At 31.5% G+C, this 27829-nt stretch overlaps 2 protein-coding genes across 4 annotated transcripts; both read left to right on the top strand.

Annotated features, from left to right (window-relative positions):
• The first annotated feature begins 701 nt into the window (after positions 1 to 701).
• otu (ovarian tumor) lies at positions 702 to 27829 on the top strand. Of its 3 annotated transcripts, XM_075303006.1 has the most exons (10): positions 828 to 847; positions 1009 to 1114; positions 1254 to 1685; positions 2545 to 2702; positions 7064 to 7450; positions 7802 to 7938; positions 9869 to 11249; positions 12171 to 12832; positions 14918 to 15526; positions 26551 to 27829. In XM_075303006.1, exons 3-10 carry the CDS (start codon positions 1369 to 1371, stop codon positions 26692 to 26694), a joined length of 3795 nt encoding a protein of 1264 aa, XP_075159121.1. In that variant the 5' UTR covers positions 828 to 847; positions 1009 to 1114; positions 1254 to 1368; the 3' UTR covers positions 26695 to 27829. The 3 variants fall into 3 exon arrangements, with proteins under 3 accessions (XP_075159122.1, XP_075159119.1, XP_075159121.1); XM_075303007.1 differs by lacking the exon at positions 1009 to 1114 and having other exon boundaries at positions 702 to 847; positions 9911 to 11249; XM_075303004.1 differs by lacking the exon at positions 1009 to 1114 and having other exon boundaries at positions 702 to 847.
• On the top strand, positions 18025 to 19118 carry LOC142232265 (peroxisome assembly protein 12-like). Its single transcript, XM_075303008.1, has one exon. The coding sequence runs from the start codon at positions 18118 to 18120 to the stop codon at positions 19000 to 19002; it is 885 nt and encodes a 294-aa protein (XP_075159123.1). The 5' UTR covers positions 18025 to 18117; the 3' UTR covers positions 19003 to 19118.

Here is a 27829-nt window from a genome sequence, read left to right as displayed (position 1 = left end):
CAAAAGCTGCATATCGCGCTTAAGGGCCGGTATTCACCGGATTTAAAGTCTGGCATACAGTTCAAACGAAATTCCTGTTGTGTGCCAATAACGCAGTTTTCCGTCTATTTACAATCGATAACAACGCCTCACTAAATTTTCGTTAGCAAATATTGTAATGCATTTCTTATGGGTAGCGAAAATTTCGTTAGAGGAAATTTGTCACGTATATGCGCAAACATAGAAAATTTTTTGAAAATCATACCAACCTTAAAAGACCAATATTCTACATATTCTTCACATAATAAACTCAAGACAAAACTGGCATGCCTCTAGAGAAAAGTTCACATAACATATATTTACTTATGAAAGCAAAGTGTTAAATATCGATAATAACGCTCACGGAACTTTTATTAGTAAAGCAAATGAATGAAATTTCTTGTTACATGCCGATAATGCACTTTTGTCATGTAGTTCTAATGGAAGCAAAATGTAAACAATCGATAACAATTCCTCACGGAATTTTTGTTAGTAAATATAGCAATGCATTTCTTATGGTTAGCAGAAATTTCGTTAGAGGTACATATCGGCCTTAAATATAGCAATACATCCAATAACAATACAAACAAAATGCAATTGTTCATTGTTTAGTGTTTTATTCCTTATTGGAAACCCTACATATCCCAATTAAATCCAGCGCTTTGGCATTTGTGGTTTTATTAGCAACACTGAGTTAACGGTACGTTAACGTCAGTCTTCAGTTTTCGTTTTGAGTTGCCGCGATGGTTTCATTTATTCAGTGTTAGGTTTTTGTAATTTAAGGACGTACTATTCGTGAGAAAAAACAAACATTTTAACTATTTTTAATGTAAGTGCATAACAAACAAATTGGAGAATTACCTGCGATCGATGAAATACATTTCATTTTTCCTTTGTATATCTTTTAAGATTATAAGCTTATTTGTTTTATCATTGTGTTGTTTTCCATTGTCCTATGTTTCTTTTATTTATAACGGCTATTCTGCATAGATTCTATTGGTTGGAAGAAGAAAGAAAATAAGACCTTGAATGCAAAAGAACCATTTTTAGTGTTGGAGACGAAGAAAAAAAAGCTCAACTCTCAGGCAAATGAGATGTTAGTAAATAATTGTGAAAAATTCAAATTCGTAGATATTTCGTCGGTCGAGTACAGTTGCGCATTCTCCTTTAGTCATACATTCCTGTGTGTGTGGAAAAGTTTGTATAATCGTATACATCTCTCTTGTCTTGTTTAGATTTGGATTTGTATGTATGTTTAGCCCAATAAACCTGTGCAGTAAGCCGTACTTTCGTTTAGACCAATAAACCAACAGCTCCTACCAGAATCCATTCGAATCTACTTTACCAAATATGCAACAAAGGCAATTTACATCGGGTAGCCGCCAGGCCCCAGATCCCTATGACCAATTTCTAGAGGAACATCAATTCTATCGCAAGCATACGGCGCGGGATGCCTCCTGCTTGTTTCGAGTGATATCTGAACAAATGTATGACACCCAATTACATCATTTGGTCATACGGGAAAAATGTGTCACGTATATGCGCAAACATAGAGAATTTTTTGAAAATCATATCGAACGGGATTTCGATGAGTATCTTGATGATATGTCAAAGCCCAAGACGTATGGAACATTATTGGAGCTGCAGGCAGCTGGTTCTTTGTTCGAGTAAGTATGATTTTTAAATTTTTCTTAGCACGCACGGATGGAAAAATTCAATAAGAATTTCCTAAGACCGTCCATATTGTGGTTTACGAATGCGCAAAAAACCAACAACGCAAATTTTTGAGCTGTTCCATATTTTGTCCTGGATTTTTTTCTGATGAAATAAGGAAAATTTAGCGTTTTTCGAGTTCGTAATCCAGAATAAGGGGAGTAGTCCAATTTTTAAGCTGGATTTTTCGGTTTTTTTGTCGGAATGGTCTATTTTTGTAGTTACGGGCCCAGAAAATGTTCATTATCAACGCAGTATCCAAATAAAACTTATAAATAAAGCGTTTTTATAATTCGATTAAATAAATGTAGTAACCGTGGACGCGGAAAGATCCTTGACCATAGAAAGTGTTCACACGTTCCCATACAAGCAATATGGTAATCGTACGAATTCCTTTGGTTCGCCTTAACGCTCATTGGAACCTGTCCATAAGAGGAAGTATTAAAACCCCGCCGATTTCTATTACACCCATCACTTTTTGTTTCGCATTAGCCCACTTTGCTGTTTTTAAATTTTTTTGGTTTGGGTTTCACTTATAAGTATGAAAATTGTTGACCGAATCGGGGATAGACCGCTTACCTTCTAAGATCTTATATGTGCATCATCATTAATTTACTAGAGTATAAAATATAGATTAATTTTATTACAAATTATCTTTAAAGTTTAAATTTCTATGACATTACGGCAAGAACCAACCTAAATGGTTCGGACATCAATTTTACATTCCGGATGTATTTTAATTTCATTATAGGAAACAAAATTTTCAGATTTTTCTTATTTATTATAAAATATTTTATTGATTTATAATTTCAGACGAAATGTCATTCTTTTTGAACCCTTCGATTTGGGCAAATATTTTAACGAGCACCGATCATATTTTAAAGAAGTTTTTCGTGTTTTTTATACGCCTGAGAGACATTTTGATTCTGTTTTTACATCAGAATACATCCAGGAAGCTGCTATATGCCAATGTAAGTGAGCACATTTATTTTATATACATAAAATAAGGAATACATAACTTTTAAGAGGGTTCGTATTATTTTCCCGATTTAATATATTACTATCACAAAAAAAAAAAAAATATGTCCAATTAAAAAGGAGATTGAAGCTGATAACTTCAATTAAAAAATTAATTGATGCAAATAACTTTTAAATCCAACTCGGAAGACGAAATCAGTTAAAAAAATGAATGAAATTTTTTTAAAGTTGTAATTAAAAAATCATTTTAAACAATCACTTTTTTAATCAAACTAAAGACACTGAAAATAGTTAGGTCTTTATTTTAAAAAAATGAGTTTTGTAATCGACATCAATTAAATTTTTAATTGAATCAATCAAAAGATTAATTGTAATTTGCTAATTTAATCACTTAATTTTTTAATCAAGTATTTTTTTATGCCCAAATAAAACTGTCATTGGTACTACCGTTTTCGTAATTGAAGACATTTCAATTGAAACATTACTTGGACCAATTAATTTCGTGAATGAATCCGAAAATTTAATTTCTGTGTAGCCATAGAGGCCATTGCACACTATTTCAAAATTGAGATTTTAATGATATTTTTATATCGTTTAGAGAAAACGCCACATTTATTACAATTGAAATTTACATAAAACATTATAAAGTGTATGATAAAAAAATAATCATTAAAAAAGTAATACATATACACATTAGCGTAGCTAGACAATTTTCCTAGGGGGGGCTATAGCCCCCCTAGCTAAAAATTTATAGACTGAACTTATACGTCCAATTAATGTTTTATTTCATAAAATTGAATAAAAAATTAGACATCAAAATAACTTTAAAAGCACTTCCAAAAATGTCCTCAATTAGTTTAACTACACTGGAAGTTTTTTTACTTCATTTTTTCATATTTTAATGTGTAATTTTTTGTTTCCTTTTTTTTTCAAATAGTTTAAAAAAAGAGAAAGAATAAATAAATTGCTACAAATTATTAAAATTTTGCCATAAAACTGCTAAACCCATTATAGAAAAATCGATAATTTTGGAAATTATTCGAGGAAAATCGTTTCAAACAAGCGTCAGAATGCATTAAAAATCATAAAAACAATAAAAATTATTTATTTGTGAAAATATCACAAAATTTTTTAATTCACATTCAAAACACTGAATTCGGATCTCATCTTAGGAAGTGATGCAAATTCATTGCAACGGCTGTTGAAACGGTGGACATTTGTCCTATGACACGCTCATATTACATTCATTGCTTCTCCGCCAATTTTGCACCACTTCTAGACCCAAAAAGAACATGTTCACTACTTTTTTGGCGACGCTTTTTCGCAGCATTATTAAGATATTAATTTATGAAAGAATAGTTTTAATATCAATTACTATTTATTTAATTAAATTGACTAAACTAAATCAATCAAAAGGTCAACCACATCTGTATTTCATAAATATCTGACTTCAAACATTGCCATCGGCAACTGCTACCACAACCCAAGTAATTCGATTGTTCATGAAAGTCTTTAGCGGAACTTTGTGCGATTGAATATACTTGTTTAATTGTTATAAAAATTAAAAAAAAAAACTATTGACATTTATTGAAAAATGGAAAATCATAAGTAGAGTTTCAAATTCTGGGGGGGGCTAAAATTTTTCTGGGGGGGTCTAAGCCCCCTCCCCAGAGGCCTTCCTACGCTTATGCATATACACCTGCAAAATTTATACTAAACTTCTTGCCATCGATTATCTACCTTCCTTACTTAGATGTCATTTGACTCCCATTCCCGGGAAGGCTGCTCTTTTTTCCTTCAAATTCTTCCTTCAATATGGTATAAATTTTACACATTTAAACAAGTAAAAAATCCCAACCAAAATAATCTACACGCCTTTCAAAAGAGCACAATTAAAATTTTCTAAAAAAAAAAATGAAAAACTTAATTGAAATTTAGTTTCTACGTATAACCCCCATTTTCATAAAGCTCCGTTAGTGTTCCGTTAACTAACCAACTTTTAAACCGTTAACTAACCAACTTTTAAACCGTATTATAGACGAAGCTGTCATCTTGCCTTTATATTCCATAGGCCAGTTAGGAATTTAACTGACGAAAATTTTTGAGTTAAAGTTAACTGGAGAGAATATATTTGCAATTTACTTTCTGTTAACTGGCAGTTAAAGCCTAACGGAGCTACATGAAAATGGCCGTAAGTCTTTAAAATTCTATAGAAATATTTACAATTAGCTAATAATGGATATAACCACTTATGTATCCTTCTTCATAAGTTATTTTGAAGGCAAATTGAAGTATCAAGTATCCATTGTTGTCATTGTTCGAATATTGCCTTTAAAGATATGTTCCCAAAAAGATGATAATTATTGACCCACAAATTATCCTACATATTTATTCTGTAATACAAAAATCTATTATATCATAACAAAAATACTGAGCAATCGATAAGAGAACTGATTTAATTGGCTCCCCACTGATGCTTTCTGCACACAATTTTTTCCGATTCAATCACGAAATTAATTGTTCCAATTAGTTGTTTAATTGAAATGTCTTCAATCACAATAATGATACTATCAACCACAGTTTTAATTGGGGGGAAAAATACTTGATTAAAAAATTACTTGATTTCATAAACAAATTTCTTAAAACTTAAACTTAACTATTTTAAATTATTTTCTTAACTGACTTTGAGCTTTTAGTTTGATTAAAAGATTCATTGTGTGTAATAAATTTTTAATTAAAATTTAAAAAAATAAAATCATCACCTTTTTTAATCATCCGAGTTTGATTAAAAAGTCAATTGGAGCAAATATTTTTTTAATTAAAAATTTAAAAAATTCATTGATTGACTTAATAAACTTAATGTTTCTATCTTGATTAATTGTATCAACTAATTTATTAATTGACAAATTTTTCAACTTCAATCAATTTTTGTAATTGGAAACATTTTGGTGAACACCGAAAATAGTTGAATGAATTTTCATGATGAACATTAACGATTGTTTTTTTTCGAAACAATCAGTTCACGAAAAAAATTACTATGTTGAACATTTGTCTTTAGGGTTCCTATTACTAGAAGCAATACCACAATGACCCAGGATTTGTAACGATTATCGACATTTTTCGTATCAACTGTTAATGCATAAAATTCGAACTAAATTATAATTTGGTCTTATTTAATAGCTTTAAATGGCTAAATAAATATTAACGATATTTTACCGATCGTTTGGTTTCCTCGCTATTTCGAATACTCAAACGTTTACTTAAAACATGAAATCAAAGAATCGAATCCACAAGAACATAGATGGAGATTTATTATTGTTACTATTATCTTCATTTGTACCCAGCAAAACAAGCGTCGCCAAAAAAGTAATGAGAATGTTTTTTTTTTGATCCGGAAGTGATGCAAAATTGGCGCAGAAGCGATGAATTTAACATGGGCTTGTCATAGGATGGATGTCCTCTATCTCAATAGCCGCTGCACTGAATTTGCATCACTTCTTAAGATGTTATCAGCATTCAGTGTTTTGGATGTGAATAGAAAAATTTTGTAATAGTTTTTTTTTATTAGAAATTTTGATTTTATTCGATCTTTCTTTTATCCAATAGAAAATAATTAATCAAGCTTGAGATCGTAGTTTTTTTTTTATTATTTTTAATGAATTCTAACGCTTGTCTGAAACGTTTGGCTTCAAATACTTTCGACAATTCGCAATTTTTCAAAAATGATTTTAGAAATTGTTTCGACAAAATTTTAATAATTTGTACTATTTTATTAATTCTGTTATTAACCAATTTCAAGCAAAAAAAGTTAAAATTATTCATTAGAAAATATGAGAAAAGCGAGTTATAAAAAATTGAATTAAAAAAACTTCCTGTGTAGATAAAATAAGAAACATATTTGGGAGGACAGTGCTTTTAAAGTTGTGCCTTTAGAACAACTTCCATTTTTTTGCTGGGTCATTTAAAGTCTTAAAGGCCAATTGAGGTAAATTAATATAATTACTAAAAAATAAAGCCTTAAAGCACAATGTTTTACTTATACTTTTAGATTATATATATTCCCACATGTTCCCATATTCGGAATCAGAAATCACAAGTATTTAGTTTTCTTTTAAAGAAAAATTGAGATACTATCGTAGAGTTAAATTCAATTTGTATTTGAACTTCTTATTAAAGAGAACTATGTTGTTAATATTTAAATTTATATGTTTTAATAGAAAATAATTATTCAAGCTTGAAATCGTCAACATTTCTAATTTAAATCATAAAATAATCAATATATTCACAAAACGTCATTGTCATATAACGGCCCAATTTAATATGCTTCCATATATTTTTCTTCCCTGCCAATTAGCGATTTGTTATGAAATTCTTTATAAGGATCTTTTCAAACTACCAGATGTGGCATTCGCTGTTGAACAGATGTTGCATGGACCTAATTTTGAGAATATGGAATATACAACAGAAACAAACGATGAGGGTTATGCGACACGTATTTTCCTTAGTGATGGCCGTGAATTTGAACTTGATTTGCCCCATAATACGAATTGCATTTTGGAAAATTTTAAATTATGTCATTTTCATTATACAAACTTTCCAAGATTTTCGGATGATTTACAGCGGGGACTTAAAGAGGCCCACCACGATGACAACGAGAAGAATACGTTAATTATACAACGTACCACTGAGTCATTTTTACCCAACAAGTACATGTCTTGTGTACGACAATTGTTACAAGAGAGTAAGTTGGAGAATACACATAAAAAAATACCATCAAAAATTTTTCAATTAAAATTATAATTGAATTAAAAAATATTCCATTAAAAATTTAATTGGTTCAACGATTTTTTTAATTCAAACAAAAATCAATCACAAAAATTAATTGTATCAATTAATTTATTAATTGGAACAATTAATTTTCTAATTGACTTTCGTGATTGGTGCTTCAAATTCATATATCATATCTGTGATAGAAAATATTTCAATTAAAAAATAATTGGATCAATTTCGTGATATATATTTTTTTCTGTGTAATAAAGAATCTAATGAATTTTTACTTTAATAGCTAACATTCATTGCTATTTCTTCTTAGGTATAACACCATTTCCCTATAAAGTGGCCAAAGCCTTGGATCCTAACATGTATCGGAATATTGAATTTGATTCGTGGAATGAAATGCGAAAAGAAATTAAATTACAAAATTGGTATAATGGCGATTCAAATTTTAAGGTAATTATGATTATTTTTTCAAGATGTAATCTTCGATTCCCCATGTGCAATTGCGCGTTCGGTATTATTTTGTTCTAAGTAATCAAGGGGGATTAAACTGTTTATATATGAGTAATTTATTCATGTAAGATATTTGTCAAATACTGTGTGGAATGTCTGTCTCTCATCAATTAAAAGTAAACGGGACTACTTAACAATAGAGAAGATTTCTCTCTCATGGGATGTTGGATATAATATTAGTAGACATTTTAATTAGGTTCCTCAAGCAGATTTCCTATTTACTAGGATGTTCATTCTGGTAATAGTTATAGCACGACCCAACCAGAAATCTCTTATTACCCTTAATTGTAATCAGTTTTCGCCCTGTACTATAAAAATATAATAATTTAAAAATTTATAGTTTCTAGAGTTAGTTCTTATTTTAGGTAAATCTGCTTCCTAAATACTCAAGAAGTAAAATTGGGATAACTTTATATGTGGCGGGATATGAGTAATTTTCACCATTAATTGCGGCTTCTAGATGCTAAAGATTTAAAATTGGTCTCTCTATATAGTGCCTGTTTCAAAACTTAGACCAAATTCAATAATTTTTAGCACACATATGTAAGCTCAAAAGAACACCAAAAAACCATGGACCAATATAGATCATCCTCCCAATTGATCTTCCTATATAAAGGGTGATTAAATTTTCAAGGGCCGATGTTGATTTTGAATAAAACACAAACTAGGAAATTATTGTAATTTTATTTTATTATGATATATTGGTATTACTCAATTATGTATGGAACAAAATATAGGCCAAATGGGCGCCGCGACCTCGGTGGCACACCTTCATCCGTTGGTCCAAATTTTCGATGACGCTGTGGCATAATGGAGGTTCTATGCCGTTAATGTGCCGAATTATCCCATCCTTTAGCTCTTGATTTGTTGCTGGCTTATCGACGTACACCTTTTCTTTCAAATAACCCCAAAGAAAAAAGTCCAACGGTGTCAAATCACATGATCTTGGCGGCCAATTGACATCGCCATTACGTGAGATAACACGGTCATTGAATTTGTTGCGCAAAAGAGCCATTGTTTCGTTAGCTGTGTGGCAAGTGGCACCGTCCTGCTGAAATCACATATCGTCCACATCCATATCTTCCAATTCGGGCCATAAAAAGTTCGTTATCATCTCACGATAGCGAACACCATTCACAGTAACTGCCTGACCGGCCTCATTTTGGAAAAAGTACGGCCCGATGATGGCGCCAGCCCATAAACCGCACCAAACAGTCACTCTTTGTGGGTGCATTGGTTTTTCGACAATCACTCTTGGATTTTCATTCGCCCAAATGCGGCAATTCTGTTTATTGACGAATCCACTGAGGTGAAAAAATGTGCCTCATCACTGAAGATGATTTTCTTCGAAAATTGATCATCCACTGCTGTCATTTCTTGGAACCATTTAACACGTTGTTGGATTGTGTATCTCTCCATGGTTAAAATTGAGTAAGTCTGAAATAGAGAAATGCCAAATAAAATTCGGAAAAAACTTGGCGTTTAGGTGTGGTCCACATTCAACATCGGCCCTTACAATTTAATCACCCTTTACAAACATAGAATCTTCGCCACGATATGAAACTACTGCTCTCTTATTAAAGGTTTTAACGTGATTTTTTCTTCCTATAAGAGTTGAATGTTTAATTCTTCTAGATAAATATTGAATTAACCAGATTTGCAATAAAGATTTGTGGAATGTTATGAATGCATTCCAAACTTTCGGCTAAGTCGAAAGTGTATTTTTCTTTTGTTTATGTCATAAAAAATAATGTATGTTTTGTAAATAATTAGTTTTATGTTGTTGCTGTTGCTTTTATTTTTGTCTTGGGATCGTCTCTCTATATATATTCCATGTCTGTGTGTGTGTTTCTGTGTCTTCTATTATCAGTTAATACGTTACCAGACCAAACGAGTTCGCAAAATATTCCAGGTTGGAGCCAAGTGCCATGTTAAACTTCGCAAATCTGAACAAGATCTCTACACCTGTCATATACAGGAGATTGCCGTGGACAAAGGCCAGTGTATTGTTTTTGTGGAGCAATTGGGCGAAAAACGTTTAGTGCCCTATGAAAATCTTACACCCCTGCCACCGGATCAATTTAAACCTTGGACTGTTCCATATCGTTTTCAGAGACAAATGCAAAAATTCAGCTCTGTGCGCTTTACGAGGCAGTATCGTTTCAAGTTCAATTCGACCACTGAACACCATCACCACCAATTCCATCAACAATTTTGCGGCAGTGGCATTGACAATGATAGTTGTGCCAATAGCAGTGATTACATTATTGATGACGATCCAAAACGTTCGCTTTACAAATTGAGACAGTACACTCACTTGGAAAATTTTCGCACTCAAACAACGGAATATTGTACAATGCCATTTTCTACCAACCACAATGGAGGAGAATCGATGGAGAAAAATATTGGTCAACAGCGAGGAGGTGACTCAAATGATAACAATCGTACAATTTCTCGGTCAACCAATAATAATCATTGCGAAGGTGGAGCTACCATAAAGACGGAACCAAATCAAGGAGAAGTATTCCAAGGATCAGAAGATCACATGGGTATTGTTGCACCCGCTATGGGATATGCCGTACATCAGGGTGATGGAATTTATGAAATCGATCATTATAATCCCAATGCCGGCACTGCGATGTATTTACCAGAAATGCAAAGTTTATATCCCATGTATCCTTATGCTCCAGCAGGTTCACATCCCGAGGATTACTATGGTTATTGTGGCTATGATGGTAGCATAGCACCAGCACCAGCTTATATGTCGACTGTTAATAATGTTAATGGTTACTATTATGTTTGCAGTAATGGTCCGGCACCACCAGGTAGTTTTGTGAGTACTTCGGCGGGTGCTAATCAATTTATTGCAGCACATCAACCCATTGGCATACCAGCACCAACTCAAAATCTTGCTGTTTATGCCCAGGCTCCTCCACCGCCATTTAATTCGTCTAGTGCAGCTACAAATTACACTGCAGTTCAGGTTAGTGGATCCACTTTACCAAGCAATGCTCAATCGTCCAACCAACGCCATACATCATCACCTCATGTATCACGTGGGGGAAATCAAAATTCTGCAAACACACCACTGAGTGGCCGAATAAATTTCGATGCACGTAAATCTTATAAAGCTACTGGAGCGGATTTGCCAAAAGATACTGCTACATTAAGATATTTTTACAATCTTGGTTTGGAATACTATCATCAGAAGCAGGCGACCAAATCACAAACGGCCAATGAAGCCAGCGAATGTGAGTACTGATTTCAATACAAAAATTAAAAATAATTATAACAGATAAGAGGGAAAGATAGCAGTAACAACAAATTTCTTTTACCTACAAAATAAGGGAAAACGGTCTAGTTTGCTTGCACTTACATATTTCGATTTTTTTCATGTTTTAGGGACAGAAAACTATTGACGCCGCTAGACAACAATGCATCACATATGAAGCAACATTGAAAATTTAGTTGTTTTCGAGTTTTGTCTCTTGAAATAGGGAAAACAGTTTCATTTGTTTCAGCAAATAGGTTTTTGTAGATTTTTTTTTATTTATTTCTGTTTTATCCTGCTGTGGTAAATAACGTTAAAAAGTAAGAAAAAAAGAGGGCACTGATTTTCCATTTTGTTTTGCTCTCGAAAGTTATTAAAATGGTTCGGATTTTTATATTACGTCGTTAAATGAATAGATAAATAAATAAATTAGACATAGAATATTGCCTTGTTTGCTGAACATCGTCTTTAGTTTCGGCAAAAACACTCCGTTCAAGCTCTAATTGATCTGAAGTTGATTTCTTATAAAAAAATATATATCCACATATTTTATTATCTGTGCTCAGTCGGTTTTTGCATTTAATAGGAGAGTTTTTTTAATGTTGTTTTCGTTGTCTTTTGATATTTTATTGTATTTATAAAACAAGGAATTATAGATTTTTTGAATTTGAAAATGTTTTGTAATACTTTGCAAATCTATGACAGATTTCGTCCTTATCATTGTCATTCTAATTTGATTTTTTTTCTTCTGCAAATGAAGCCTCTTTTGTGGCAAGGTATAGCTTAAATTAAAACTGACATATATTATTTTTCACCATACTTTATTCTTTTTAGAACTTTTTAGAAATATATTGAACTGAAATATTTCCAAATTCTTACTAATAAATTATCATTATTACAGCATCGAAAACCACCGACGTGGCAAATGATGAATTGGAAGCTTTAACAAACGATATGCAAAATATACGTCTGGATGAGAATGCTAATCAAGTGAGTACTACGACTAAACAGGATGCAAATAATAATAATGTCGTTGCCGATACCGCCGGCGGTTCGACCACTGCCGATAAACCCCGACCCTCAGCACCAGCTCCACAACAAAATCCAAACCAAAATAATAAAAATTCTAATGCTGGAAATTCCATGAATGCTGGAGGCAATAAGAATAACCCTCGGCGTTACTCTTCGCGTTGTTTCAATAATAAAGATCGTCCAATGATGCATCAACACCAGCAACAACGTAATCATATGAATTCGAATCTTCATGTGCCTTATTCTAACGGTCACAATCAACAGTATCAATCGTCTCGAAATAGTGGGAATACTGGTAATAACAAGAATGGCTCAGGCAATATGGGTGCTGGTGGTGGGGGTTATCAAACATCTACCACGCCGAATTCATCACGCAATGTTCAAAATCAAAATTCCAATGGTCCCTCGGTACCGCCACCACATCCAGGACAGCTGCATCCACCGATCTCTGTATCGGAGCATTCAGCTCAATCTTCACCAATGACGGGATACGATGAGGCGTTGATGATAAACGATACCCATAATTGTAATGTAAGTGCATTAAATCTATATGCGATTAGAGGGTTAATTTATGTAATATTAGTTAGCGAAAATCGGAAATTCTAAACATACGAAGTGTAAATGTTAGATACCCTAATAATTAGGAAAATTAACGAAAAAAAATTATAATTTGATTGCAATATTTTTTTGACTTTTTAAAAATTATCTTTCGATAATTGAAGTCGAGTCGAAGTTGACAAGAGGATGCGATGTAGCTCTCTTTATTGAACAAATTTACCAACAAATCGGAAAGCCTTCTACGTCGTGACTTTCGAATTTTTAGTGAATTCTTGTAATAGAACGAGCTACATCCACGGTTGCCACAGTTGGTAGAATTCTACCAAAAATGGTAGATTTTTTACTGTTGATTCTTGAAGAATTCTTGATGTTTTGGTAGATTTTCTATAGAAATAAAATTTTGACAAAATTTTCTATAGAAATAAAAATTTTACAACATTTTCTATAGAAATAAAATTTTGACAAAATTTTCTATAGAAATAAAATTTTGACTTTCGAATTTATAGTGAATTTTTTTGACAAAATTTTCTATAGAAATAAAATTTTGAAAAAATTTTCTATAGAAATAAAATGTTGACAAAATATTCTATAGAAATAACATTTTGACAAAATTTTCTATAGAAATAAAATTTTGACAAAATTTTCTATAGATATAACATTTTGACAAAATTTTTATAGAAAAAAAAATTTGACAAAATTTTCTATAGAAATAAAATTTTGACAAAATTTTCTATAGAAATAAAATTTTGACAAAGTTTTTTATAAAAATAAAATGTTGACAAAATTTTCTATAGAAATAAAATGTTGACAAAATTTTCTATAGAAATAAACTTTTTAATAAATTTTTTATAGAAATAAAATTTTGACAAAATTTTCTATAGAAATAAAAGTTTGACAAAATTTTCTATAGAAAATAAATAAAAATAGAAATAAAATTTTGACAAAATTTTCTATAGAAATAAAATTTTGACAAAATTTTCTATAGAAATAAAATTTTCACAAAATTTTCTATAGAAATAAAATTTTCAAAAAATTTTCTATAGAAATAAAATTTTCACAAAATTGTCTTTAGAAATAAAATTTTGACAAAATTTTCTATACCAACATTTAAAATTCGACACACAAGTCAAGAGATATGTATTTATACACCCAAAAAATTGTCGCTAATAGTATCATAATATATAATACGTACATAGTGAAATAAATTGCAAAAAAGAACATTTTGTTTCGAAAAAAAAGAACAGATTTTCGGTAAAATTTTCTTACATCACTACATCACATCCCCTTTCAATTTTTGACGTCGATTTTTAGTGGATATTTGTAATAAAAAGAACTATATCACATCTCCTTTCAACTTCAACTTTTAACTTTTCTTCTAATAGTCGATTTCGACTTTTGTATATCTACCCAGCAAAAACTCTCATTACCCGGTAATCTTGTAGGTAAGCCTATTTAAAAATTAATAACCACTTATTAATTGGCATCGCTTCGGATTACATTTACATACGCATGTCCTAGGAGGAAAGTACTTCTCCCCAGGCATACTTTCGGCCATAAAATAAGTAGTGCTTTTAAAGCAAAATAGTCACTTATTGTCTCAGGCAACCAAATCTCGAAAATATTGATTTCTATCGCCGATTACAATGGATCAAAATATGGCGAGTAGTGCTGTAATAGGAGAACTACTTGAATAGAAATAGAATATTATTATTAACTACAACTGCCTAAAAATTTGAGAATAACAATTCGAAAATTACCGAGAAGTATTTATTTTTGTCATTACAAGTTAGTCATTATAACTCGCCGCAATGTAATGCAACGTGTAATGACAGCTTTAGTCCTGGTAATGTCAATTGTAATGGGATGTGGTTACCTAGTTTTTGCTGGGTAGTTTATACCTTCGAGAGTTATCATTACAAGTAGGCAAACGAACAGACAGACAAACGCTCCATCACTTACGTCTTTTATCATAGATGCTCATGAGCATAATGATCCTAGTAGAGTATGTTCATTTTTTTCCTTATAGCTATATATACGATTTTGTTTTCTATCTTTTAGACGCCTACATCGAACAATTCCAATGCTAATCCCGTAGTCCCCTATGGACCATATGTTGGTGCTGGTGAACAATTGAACGATGGTATGTGCGGAGGACCATATGGAATTCCTTTGACTGCTAATGGGCTATTCGTACCCATGCCTATGGCTTCGACAACAGGTCCTCCACCCCCATATGGACTATATGCAGCCCATCCACCACCACCAACGGGCTATCATTCAACATCTTCGGCGGGTGTACATGGGAATTTTACGAATGGTGGACCTACTATGCACTTTGGACCACCTCCACCGTTACCACCTGGAGTAGCAAATTCAACAGCTTCTGGCTCAGATACAACTGAAACTAATGCTGCGGATGTTATGAACAATAATGTTGGTGTAATCAACGTTGGAAACGGGCTAGCACCTTTTCAATGTACAAGCTATCCTCCACCACCACCAATGCCGTATTATTATACTTCTGGTGGAATACCTCCTGGCAATAATACTGTAGCTAATGGTGGTGGTGTTCATTTGGTAGCGCAAATGGCTCCACCTACTCCAACAGGCCATGCATCAATGCAGCAACCATATGGTGCAGCTCCACATCCTCCAATGGGTCATCAGGTATGTAGATTATGTTATATGGTATAAATTAAAGTATAAAATTGTGTGTCATTATGTGTTTATGCAGATAAACTACAAGTAGTTACATATTTTTGATCAATAAGTTCGTAGATAGTACATGTTTTAAGATACTTGATAGAAATTACGTTTTATTGCTGCAGAAATTGCCGTAAGACTTATTACACATCCCAGCATGACGCTAGTAGATATATTACATTCCGAAAGAAAATGTTCGTAAAGACTTATTTGCAAATTTATTCATAGATGGATATCTAGAAAAACGCTTTATTGTGCAAAGTTCAGAAACATTTGCAAACCAATTATGAATTGCTAAAATTGTATAATGAAATGTAAACCAAATTGTTTTGAAAGTCACTTGAATTTTCCACCACAAGATTTCTGAGTAGAGTCCTAATCAGTATTACTAAAAATTAATTTATTAAAGACCAAAAATTATGATTTCTTTGTGAACAAGAATATTGAGTCCATTACTGATGTTGTAAAAACGCATATTTCGTTAATGAGCTAAGGGTCTGTTTACCGGAGAAGAGATTTGAGATGTATGTATGTCATCTTGGAATATAGGTGAGGAATACACTTCAGACTGTTATTCTTTTCATGTGTTGTAATGCGCCTGATATTGGGAGGTAATACTATTCAACAAAATAGAGGTTAATTTGCTGCTACACCCGAAAGCGAAACAGTCAAGCGAAAACTCTTTGCTGAAATAGCAAACAATGTCTGATATTTTTTAAACTCAATTACACTGAAACATATTTTAGTTCTCCAAAACAAAGATGGTAGCAAATTTAAAACCATACACAGAAAAAATATCAAGAATATTTTTTCAATTAAAATTTTAATTGAGTTTTATAAAAATTTTCAATGAAAATTTTAATTGATTCAACAAAGTTTTAAAATAAAATAATGGAAATAAAAACCAATCACAAAAATTAGTTGTATCATTTAATTTTTTAAATGGATCAATTAATTTTTTAATTGACTTTGGTGACTGATATTATAATTTCTGTTATTGAAGACATTTCAATTAAAAATTAATTAGATCAGTTAATTTCGTGATCGAAGACAAAAAATATTTTTTTGTGTACAACAATAATAAGGGTTGTATTTGTTCAAGTTTTTAAATTTTCTCCAATTAAGGCGTAACAGCAAAGAAAGTGTAAGCTATAATTCCTTCACGCATGTAAAATATTTTTGCCACTTTACGATAGTCCAAAAGGAGTATAGCGAAAACACCCTAATAACTAAAGTCACAAGAAGGAGTTATACACGTTTACTGTTGGAACCGTTCACTAGAAACATCGACAATTATCATATAAAACCTGGAGGCCAAGACAGAAAAAGATTTCCAATTAAAGTCTTGAGTTAAAAAAAAATATTCAATTAAAAATTTAATTGATTAAACAAATTTTTTAATTGAAATAAAAATTAATCAGAAAAATGAATAGTATCAATTAATTTTTTTAATTGGATCCATTAATTTTTTAATTGACTTTCAATTAATTTTTTAATAGATACATAAATTTTTAATAGATAATTTGTGTGATTGTTTAACATTTCTGAATTAGGACATAGAAGCAAACAAAATGTAAGCAATAATTTCTTCACACAGGTAAAATTATTTTGCCCATTTTACAATAGTCCAAAGGAGTACAATGGAAACACCATTATTCCGTTAAGAAGTCAGATGAAGGAGTTGCACACGTTCATTTATTATTACACGCACTTGTGACGTGAAATGTTGGTGGGGCATATTATGCAAAATCTAACAAAAGGGCAGGAATTCTACCAATTTACCAAACGGTAAAAAATACCAAAGGGGAAAAAACCCAAAATTTTTTGCAATTCTACCAACTGTAGCAACCGTGCTCTAGAGATATCGAAAATTCTCATATAAAACTGCTTTTGACCTATGAGGAAAATGATCTTTAACTAAAATTAAAAAGGATGCAATCAATGTGAAAATGTTATTTATAAAAGAGTATTTAAAAGATTTTTCATGATCGATGCTGTAAATATGGTCACAAGAAATGTACAAACAGTTCGTAGTTTTTTTTTCTAGCAGATAATATAAAAAATTAAACGAAACGAAAGAGCATAATGAGGAATATCTACAATGTTTCATTAGAAATGAGAAAAGTTTCACATGACTTGTAAAAGGTTGCAATAGTTTTGAAAAAAAAAAGTTTCATTTGATTTGGTAAACGATTTTTCATTTCTTTAAAAAAGGTTCTTTTGAAATGTAAATTATTATTCATTCAATTTGAAAATTTTATTTAAAAAAGAAAATTTAAAGAATTTGAATTTTCGCTTGTGACTCTCACTTTTCACTCTGCTATTTATTCACGAAAAATTTACCCTTTCGGCGGCACAGGGCCTTTTTAGGCTTTGATTTCTAATTTAGAGCGTACTTGCGACGTACCAATGCACTATCATACGGAGAACACCTACGTTCTAATTTAGAAAAGTCCACAAACATCTATCTACAAGTATTTGTTTATCAACTTGAATGATATTCATTCTAGCTGTTTTCAAATATTTTTACGCATACCAAATTTTTAGTTTTCAAAATGGCTGAGGGAGCAAACGTGAGGCAAAATTTACAAAACATTCCATCCATATTTGAAATTTCGGCCGCTGAAACTTTGGACAATCTCATCTATCCTGCCTTGAGTAGAATTTTTGATTTTTTGGGCTTACGAGTGAACTTTAAACTCACCGATACAAAGCGAATTAGGGAAGAGTTATCACCGGTACTTACATGGATTTTACAATATATGTATTTACGAAAACGGGGTTCCTCATTTGGCGAAAGTTTCTACGGTTTACAAAGGACACATACTACAACTGGGGAATTGCTAAGTAGACAACAAGAAATCATATCAGCATCATTGTTAACTTTATTGCCCTACATTGAAAGAAAATTGAGAACAAGGGTGCAAAATGAGGAAGCTTCGCCCTGGGAAGAATATGCCCTGAAATTATTCAATGCCTACAAAGCTAGCAAGGCTATACATACTTTTATGTATTTGATTAAATATGCAGGTAGTCATTCGCCCATATTTCGGGCATTGAAATTAACACTACGCTATCCCTCACAACCTCCTAAAGAAGATAAGGCAACGTATATTGTATTGAAACTACTGGAAGTATTAGCTTTCTTTTTGCAATTTATCCAATGGTGGTATTCCAATGATCAAAGGCGTAAAATTGGTGGAACCCTACGTAATCCCAAAGCCATCGAAGAGACTGAGGAATCGGTTAAACAATGTGATGTGCCCGATGGAGATTGTCCCATTTGTTTAATGAAAATTGATAATCCCACAGCATGTGGCGTTTCCGGTTATGTCTTCTGTTGGAAATGTATAATAACACGTTTGAAAACGCATCCCACCTGTCCCGTAACTGGTTATGCCATTAGTATTGATGATCTAATTAGAATCTACGAATCATAGTATTAATTAATATTAATGATTGTTATATTTAATAGGTATATGTTGGTGAATTTGTATTTTATTTATAAACAATTAAGAAGGAATGGTTACCTTTTTAGGTATATAATTACCATGAACGTGGGTTTTTTATTTGATAGTCTTAGATATATGTAGGTTTGAAAAGTCGTTCAGTTTATTTTGTATGGCAAATTGTCATACCATTAGCCTTTGGTGGAACTCTGCGACTAAAGCGGAATGTGTCTAAATTGAGTCGGGTATGTTTAGCATATCAGCTTCGTTTCTATCAATCAAAAATAAATAAAAATTGAAGGGACTACATTTGCATGATCTTAGTTGGGTCTTTGGGGGTCTCTTTTTCTCCGGTTCTCGGACTCCAAGAGCAGGACAAACGTTGTAGCTCCCCCCACCTCTTAAGCTACAGTACCCTCATGATCAGACAAGCATGGTATGATGCCTAGATCTCGCGTTCTAGAAAATTAATATTTACCCTTCCATTCTTTTATGGCGTTTGTTTGGAGATATTGATTTGAAAAAAAACATACACAGAAAAAAAAAATTACACCAAAATAATTTCTATTAAAATTTTTATTGAATTGTTAAAAAATATTCAATTAAAATTTAATTCATTCAACAAAATTTCTAATAAAAACAAAATTGCATCACAAAAATTAATAGTATCAATTAATTTTTATACTTTTCATTCCGTTTGTAACACATCGAAATATTGCTCTAAGACCCCATAAAGTATATATATTTTGGGTCGTGGTGAAATTCTGAGTCGATCTGAGCATGTCCGTCCGTCCGTCTGTTGAAATCACGCTAACTTCCGAACGAAACAAGCTATCGACTTGAAACTTGGCACAAGTAGTTGTTGTTATTGATGTAGGTCGGATGGTATTGCAAATCGGTCCACTTTTACATATAGCCCCCATATAAACGAACCCCCAAATTTGGCTTGCGGACCCTCTAAGAGAAGCAAATTTCATCCGATCCGGCTGAAATTTGGTACATGGTTTTGGTATATGTTCTCTAATGACCATGCAAAAATTGGTCCACATCTGTCCATAATTATATAAAGCCCCCATATAAACCGATCCCCCGATTTGGCTTGCGGAGCCTCTAAGAAACGAACATTTCATCCGATCCGGCTGAAATTTGGTACATGGTGTTGTTATGTTCTAATGACCGTGCAAAAATTGGTCCATATCGGTCCATAATTATATATAGACCCCATATAAATCGATTCCCAGAATTGTACTCCGGAGCCTCTTGGAGGAGCAAAATTCATCCGATCCGGTTGAAATTTGGAATATTGTGTTAGAATGTGGTCTCTAACAAACACGCAATAATTGATCCATATCGGTCCATAATTATATATAGCGCCCATATAAACCGTTCCCCAGATTTGATCTCCGGAGCCTTTTGGAGGAGCAAAATTCATCTGATCCGATTGAAATTTGCAACGTGGTGTTAGTATAAGGCCGCTAATATACATGCCAAAATTGGTCCATATCGGTCTATAGTTATATATAGCCGGTCCCCAATCACACAAAAATTGGTCCATATCGGTTCATATTCATGGTTGCCACTCGAGCCAAAAATAATCCACCAAAATTTTATTTTTATAGAAAACATTGTCAAAATTTTATTTTGTCAAAATTTTATTTCTAAAGAAAATTTTGTCAAAATTTTATTTCTATAGAAAATTTTGTCAAAATTGTATTTCTATAGAAAATTTTGTCAAAATTTTATTTCTATAGAAAATTTTGTCAAAATTTTGTTTCTATAGAAAATTTTGTCAAAATTTTATTTCTATAGGAAATTTTGTCAAAATTTTATTTCTATAGAACATTTTTTCCAAATTTTACTTTTATAGGAAATGTTGTCAAAATTTTATTTCTATAGGAACTTTAAACTTAATTATATACGTATTTAATCGGCCTTTTTTAGTTTAATATATACCACGTATGGACTATGTGGTATATATTACGGTGTTAGGAAGTTTTAAGATACCTTGCCATCGGCAAGTGTTACCGCAACCCAAGTAATTCGATTGTGGTTGACAGTCTTCAGTAGAAGTTTCTACGCAATCCATGGTGGAGGGTACATAAGCTTCGGCCTGGCCGAACTGGCCGTATATACTTGTTTTAATTGGATCAATTAATTTTTCAAAGCTCTAAGTGGTTTCACCGTTTAGATTCGGGTATAAATAAAAACATACCCAGCAAAAACTCTCATTACCCGGTAATCTTGTAGGTAAACCTGTTTAAAAATTAATAACCACCTATAAATTGGCATCTTACATTTACATACGCATGTCCTAGGAGGAAAGTACTTCTCCCCAGGCATACCTTTGGCCATGAAATAAGTAGTGCTTTTAAAGCATATAATCAACTAATAAATAATCATTTATTCGTAGATATACCAAAGTTTGCAAAATAGCCACTTATTGTATCAAGCTACCAAATCTAGCCGATTACAATGTATCACAATATGGCGAGTAATGCTGTAATATGAACATTACTTGAATAGAAACGAATATTGTAGAAATAAACAAAAATGTAACAAATCATCTAAATAAGATTATACGCAAATTAATTTCACACTTAAAATAGAAATAAATGTTATTGTTTAAGGGAGTTGGATCCGTGAATTACGTTATAATATACCTAATAGCCCATTCGCATTATGTTCAAAATCTACTAAAAGTGGATTTTATATATCCCTTTTTATAAGCCACATGACAGTTGAAATCTAGTGAAGTCGATTTTGAATGTGTAATGTGAATGAGGTATAATAACATTTATTTAAAACATAATATGGTCATGTCATTAATTTAAAACACCATTATTATGAAATATTCGTGAAGAATACTCCTTAACGGAAAAATCTTCAGAATTTCATTTCATTTCATTTCATTTCATTTCATTTCATTTATTCATAAATTATAATACAAAAGCCTATTGGCCAATAACGTATTACAAAGCAACATCATACCTAAGTAATATAAAATAATTCTTTGTATGACAGAAAAAAATGTATATATATATATATATAACAAAAAATATATGTCTTTAAATTTATATATAAATAAATCAGTGATAACTTTAGTATTGGTTCCCCAACCAAAATCAAACAAGTAACAGTATCTAAAATTTCTAGACATGAATCCACAAGAATTAGAATAAATGGTCCAGATAGTTCGTGCGTAGATATCATAATATATTATGATGAAGACGTATTAAAATGTTCAACTAATTTAAGACGGAAAACATTATTCGTATGGGAAAAAACCCGTAGAGAAAGCGGTAAAAAGTTCCAGCATCTCGCAATTCTTACAATAAAAGATTTATCATAGATTGAATTCCGAATTCTCGGAATAAATATTTGGGGATTACGTGTAGATCTACAGAAAGTAAAGCTACGGCAAAGTGCTGCAGGAATTCCACTTTTCATAGTACAATGGAATAGTCGAAGTAAACGAGTATTCACAAAGTCACTAAAAGAGCAATTCAAAAACTTCCTAACGTACCCAGAAATATGTTCCCTCCGACGCACCATATATACAAAGCGAACAACTGTATTAACCAGCCTTTTTATAGTCAATAGAAAGCTCCCATGAGTTCCAGAGAAAACCTCCAGGCCATATAAAATGTGGGACATCAAAAGCGAGTGTGCAACAGATCGCCTGACAAATAGAGGCATATAAATATTAGCTGAATAAATACGTCTTAAAGTACTCCACACCCTACCACAAATCATGTCAATATGTGCACTAAAGGAAAGTTTAGAGTCAATCACAATACCAAGACATTTAATCCTCTCAACAATTTCAATATAATTATTAGAAATAGATATATTCAAAGGTAAATCATTTCGCCCAGGGTATCCAAACAACATTGCCTTTGATTTAGAAGAATTTATACATAAGGAATTGTTCATGGTCCAATCTACCACCCGTTCCAACGATGCATTAATGTTATCAACCAACAACTGTGGATAATCTCGGCTTGCAGAAAATAAAAGAAAAACATCATCAGCAAAACAGAAAACTTCACATTGTCTATTTGATAAACAGTTACATAAAATATTCTTTTTGAGTTTTTTTTTTTTTAAGTAAATGCTCAATTATGTGAATAATTATACCTAATGGTACCATCATTTATTATATTTTATTAAGTCATTAACAGCCAAATGCATTACATTTTGAGAATATCAATTCGATCAATTATTGTTGTCATTACAAGTTAGTCATTAGAACTCACCGCAATGTAATGCACTGTGTAATTACAGCTTTACTCCTAGTAATGTAAATTGTAATGAGATGTGATTACCTAGTTTTTGCTGGGATGCTTTGTGATAGAATTAAAAATACAAACAAAAATACATTTTTTTGATTCAATCATGAAATTAATTGATCCAATCAATTTTTAAAATGGAATGCCTTCAATCACGAAAATGATAGTATCAATTACAGTTTTAATTGGACGTAAAAATACCTGATTAAATAATTAATCGATTTCATTATTTCAATTATTTTTTAATTGATTGAAATTAAATGTTGACAGCAAAACTCAATTAACTTCTAAATTAATAAAATTGATTGTTGAAATAAATATTTAATAAAAAAAACATTATAAACAGCCCATTAAAATAAACAAAAATCTGATAAAAACTAAGTGGTAATAAAAAGACAACAAAAAAAAATCCATCACTTTTTATACCCTAAACCACATAGTGGTCAGCGTATAATAACTTTGATTTACCAAAAAATGTGCATATCAGAAATATTGAATTTAAACCCAATAAAATATATACCGATCGACTCAGAATCGCCTCCTGAGTCGATCTAGCCCTTGGTGTCCGTCCGTCCATGTATTTGTTGTTCGCAGGATTCCGGTCGCAATTATTAACCGATTTTGATGAAATTTGGTATGTGGCGCTTTTTTGGCACAAAGACGAACGCTATTGAATTTGGAAAAAATCGGATCAAATTTAGATATAGCTCCCATATATATGTATCGCCCGATTTCGATAAATGGGTTCAGATTACGCTCATTTACTAACCGAACGGCGTTAAATTCGTCACAAAGTAATCCAATTGACTACCCTTTAAGTGTGCCAAATTTCATCGAAATCGGTTCAGATTTAGATATAGGTCCCATATATATGTATCGCTCAATTTTTCCAAATTTGGCGACAAGTCCCTTATTTATCAACCGATCTAACTCAAAAATTGGCCAAATCAAATTTTTTATAGCACATACCGTATGTGCAAAAAATCATTGAAATCGGTTCAGATTTAGATATAGTTCTCATATATATGTATTAACCGATTTTGCCAAATTTGGCCATAAATCCCTTATTTATCAACCGATCTAACTCAAAGTTGGCTAAACCTAATCTTCTATAGTACTTACTATATGTGCAAAAAGTCATCGAAATCGGCACAGACTTAGCTATAGATCCCATATATATGTATCACCCGATTTTCCTAAATTTGGCCATAAAACCCTTATTTATAAACGGATCTTACTCAAAGTTGTCCTACTCTAATATTCTATAGTACTATATGTGCCAAAAATCATGGAAATCGGTTTAGATTTAGATGTAGCTCCCATATATGCATCACCCGATTTGTCAAAATGTGGTCATAATAGCCTTATTTATTAACCGATCCTACTGAAATTTAGCACAAATTAACTTTTTGTGGTACCTACCAAACCTGCAAAATGTCATCCGAATCGGTTCAGATTTATATGCACCTCCTGTATATATATATATGAAGCGCCCGATTTTGAATTCATTAATTTTTGACTTCATTTATTAACCGATCATACTCAAATTTAGCACAAAGTAACCTTCTGTGGTATCAACCACACCTGGAAAATTTCATCCAAATCGGTTCAGATGTAGATATAGCTCCCATATATGTGCATCGCTCGATTTTCCCAAATTTTGGCCATAAGACATTTATTAACCAATGTTACTCAAATTTCTAATATTGAAGTATTAGCCGATCTTAGTTAGACTTACATTTAGCTCTTACATAAATATATTTCCCAAGTTCCACAAATTTTGGTTAATAACCACACTAATTTACCGATTTCCTCTTTTTTTAATAATGGACTCAATATTAGTGGCATACTAACTCTGTAGGTTCAGAACCAATTATATCTCCTAATATCAGACATTTCTGTTCAGATTGTGATACAACTCCCATGAACATGTACCCCTTAATGTTCTTAAATATGGATTATACTCCAAATCTATGGTTATGTTTACTAATTCAGTAGGGGTGGTTTAGGGTATGATATAGTCGGCCCCGCCCTACTTTCTACTTTACTCACTTGTTTTCACTAATTTTGTCTTCCGAGTTTGATTAAAAATTTAATTATATTAAATAATTTATTATTTGAAAACTTTTTTAACTTAAATCACCTTTTTAATGTTGAAAATGTATATTATGTAACACCTTAAATTTACTAATAAAGAAATAATAATAATAATTAAAAATATTTTGGTGATATTTTTTTCTGTGTACACAGAAAAAAGTTTTTGTCTGCTGAAAAAGGGAAAGCAGTCAATGTATTTATTTCAACAAACTTCTGTTAGTGGAAAGAGCAAATCTTTTTCTCTGCTGAAATACAAAAACAAATACTGCTGATTTAAGTCGTAAACATAAGTGCGTTCTAATGATTATTGACAATTCGTATCAGCAGAAAAATGTCAGTAAACTACTGACTTTCAGCGGTATGTGCATTGTTCCAAAATATCAAATTGTTAGCTGTTTTCCCAAAAAATGCTATAACATTAGGTCTTTGTCTGCTGAAACACAGCAGACAGTGTTTGCTATTAAATGTCGATATATTTTTCTATTAGTGTGTATGTTTTTCCAAGTCACCAGTGACTGGTCCATTGCAAGGTTTCCTTGTCCGCACCCCAATTAGTTCTCCAGAAGCTACCTACTTCTGAAATTATGAAAAACTCCTTTAACAAGTGACATTTTTTGTTATTACTAATTTTTTCTCTAGTGTATATTTCAAGCAATGCTAAGGCAATAAATGTTTGTCTTTATGTTTAGAGAAGTTTCAATTAAAATATTATTTATATCAATTGATTAGTATTTGAAGCCAATAATTATTTGTGCGTGTTTATTTATTTATTCATTTATTTAATCAACCAACGCTCTTTAGGACAGCGTGTTGTTAGAATTTAGTACAATTCAGTAAAAATTTGTTTAAGATAAACTATTAACCTATACTAGTACATAATATTTTAATAAAAATTAAGTATAATATACAAAAAATTGTTGCAGCAAGAAACCCGATTGTCAGTATGAAGGTCCTAAACAGATCATTCCATGTTTGAGAAATATACAATCAATTTGCTTTTAAATAATGAAGGATTAATTGTTGTGTTAATTGACAAAAATATAAATTAATGTGAAATTTATATTCGTTTTTGTGATTGTTTATGTGTGTTTTGTGTGCAAATGATTTTTTTCGATAACCTTTTTTTTTTAATTGTTTATTTTCTGTGTCATAGGGTTATTTCTGTCTACCCCCACCGCCACCTCATGCCCAACAAATGCCACCTCTTCCACCACCACCTCCGATGCAGCAGACTTCCACAACAAACAATCCTAACAATAATTGTGCTCGACCAGATATCTCGACACCTAACGAATAAAGGATGTTTCAACATAACCACAATTTCAGTTATATCCATTTCATAGGAAATACTGACTGATAATTTATATATCGAAAGTTTTTCATAAATGCGTACACTATAAATCTGTATGCAATATATATCATTTACATATATAAATAGACATTTTATATATTCACATAAATGTTAAGGCTTTCACCGGCAATTGAGAGCTTCGTAGAAATTCGATATTTATACATGTTGATTGAATGCTTGAGAGTTATTTACATAATTTTCGTTTTACGAAATAAAACCTAATACATAAAAATATATACGATTTACTAAGTTTATACCACTGGTTTAGTTGTTTAGTGCGTAAATATATCAACGTTGAACGTTGTTATTATTCTATTAAACCCCAAAATTCAAATCAAAGTGAGAAACAAAAATTTCCATAGACATTCGACCAACTATAAATCTCGTTTTGCTAATTTCATCAAATTTGTTTCTAAGCGAAACAAGGGTAATTATTAAGTATCATATTTTTTCTAATGTATAAACTCCTCTTTTTTAACTATGCCCCCATGTATGTATCTACAATTATCATCATCAATAACTATACACTTTAATAATTTTGTTAATTTAGCAAAGTTTAGATTTTAACACTGTTTTTTTTTTTTATTGGGTCCAGTTTTAGCGTCAATCCTCAAATATGCTTAAACATCTTTGTAACAAAATTTAGGAAAAATCACAATCGGATCATGTCAAGCACAATAATTCATGTAAAATAACTTTATTGCTAAGAAAATAGTTGATTTGAAAATTCATAACAATTATTTCTCAGTCTATGCATGTGATGTATGTTCCAAAAACTTGAATGTATGCATCACAAGGGACACTTTCTTTATAAATTTCCAAGTGATCATCGAAATTGTTTTGAATTTTCAATCAATGCTTCTCTTTTTTGTTATTTAAATCAACTAAAACTTCTCATAAAACTATGTATATTAAATTGTTTACATAAAAACCCATATTTTTTAATCTAAAGATTTTAGGGTTAAAGTAAAGAAAACTTTTGCCTAAATTTAACATATAGACATTATCCTTACGATTTCCACTATTTATGATATGTATATTTTTCCATTATTTATAATAAAATCTCTATTGCAAATTATAA

This window comes from Haematobia irritans, chromosome 3 (assembly GCF_050003625.1).
Source record: "Haematobia irritans isolate KBUSLIRL chromosome 3, ASM5000362v1, whole genome shotgun sequence".
Taxonomy (NCBI): domain Eukaryota; kingdom Metazoa; phylum Arthropoda; class Insecta; order Diptera; family Muscidae; genus Haematobia; species Haematobia irritans.
Note: the sequence above shows the minus strand (reverse complement) of the source record. Positions and strands in the feature narration are given on the sequence as shown.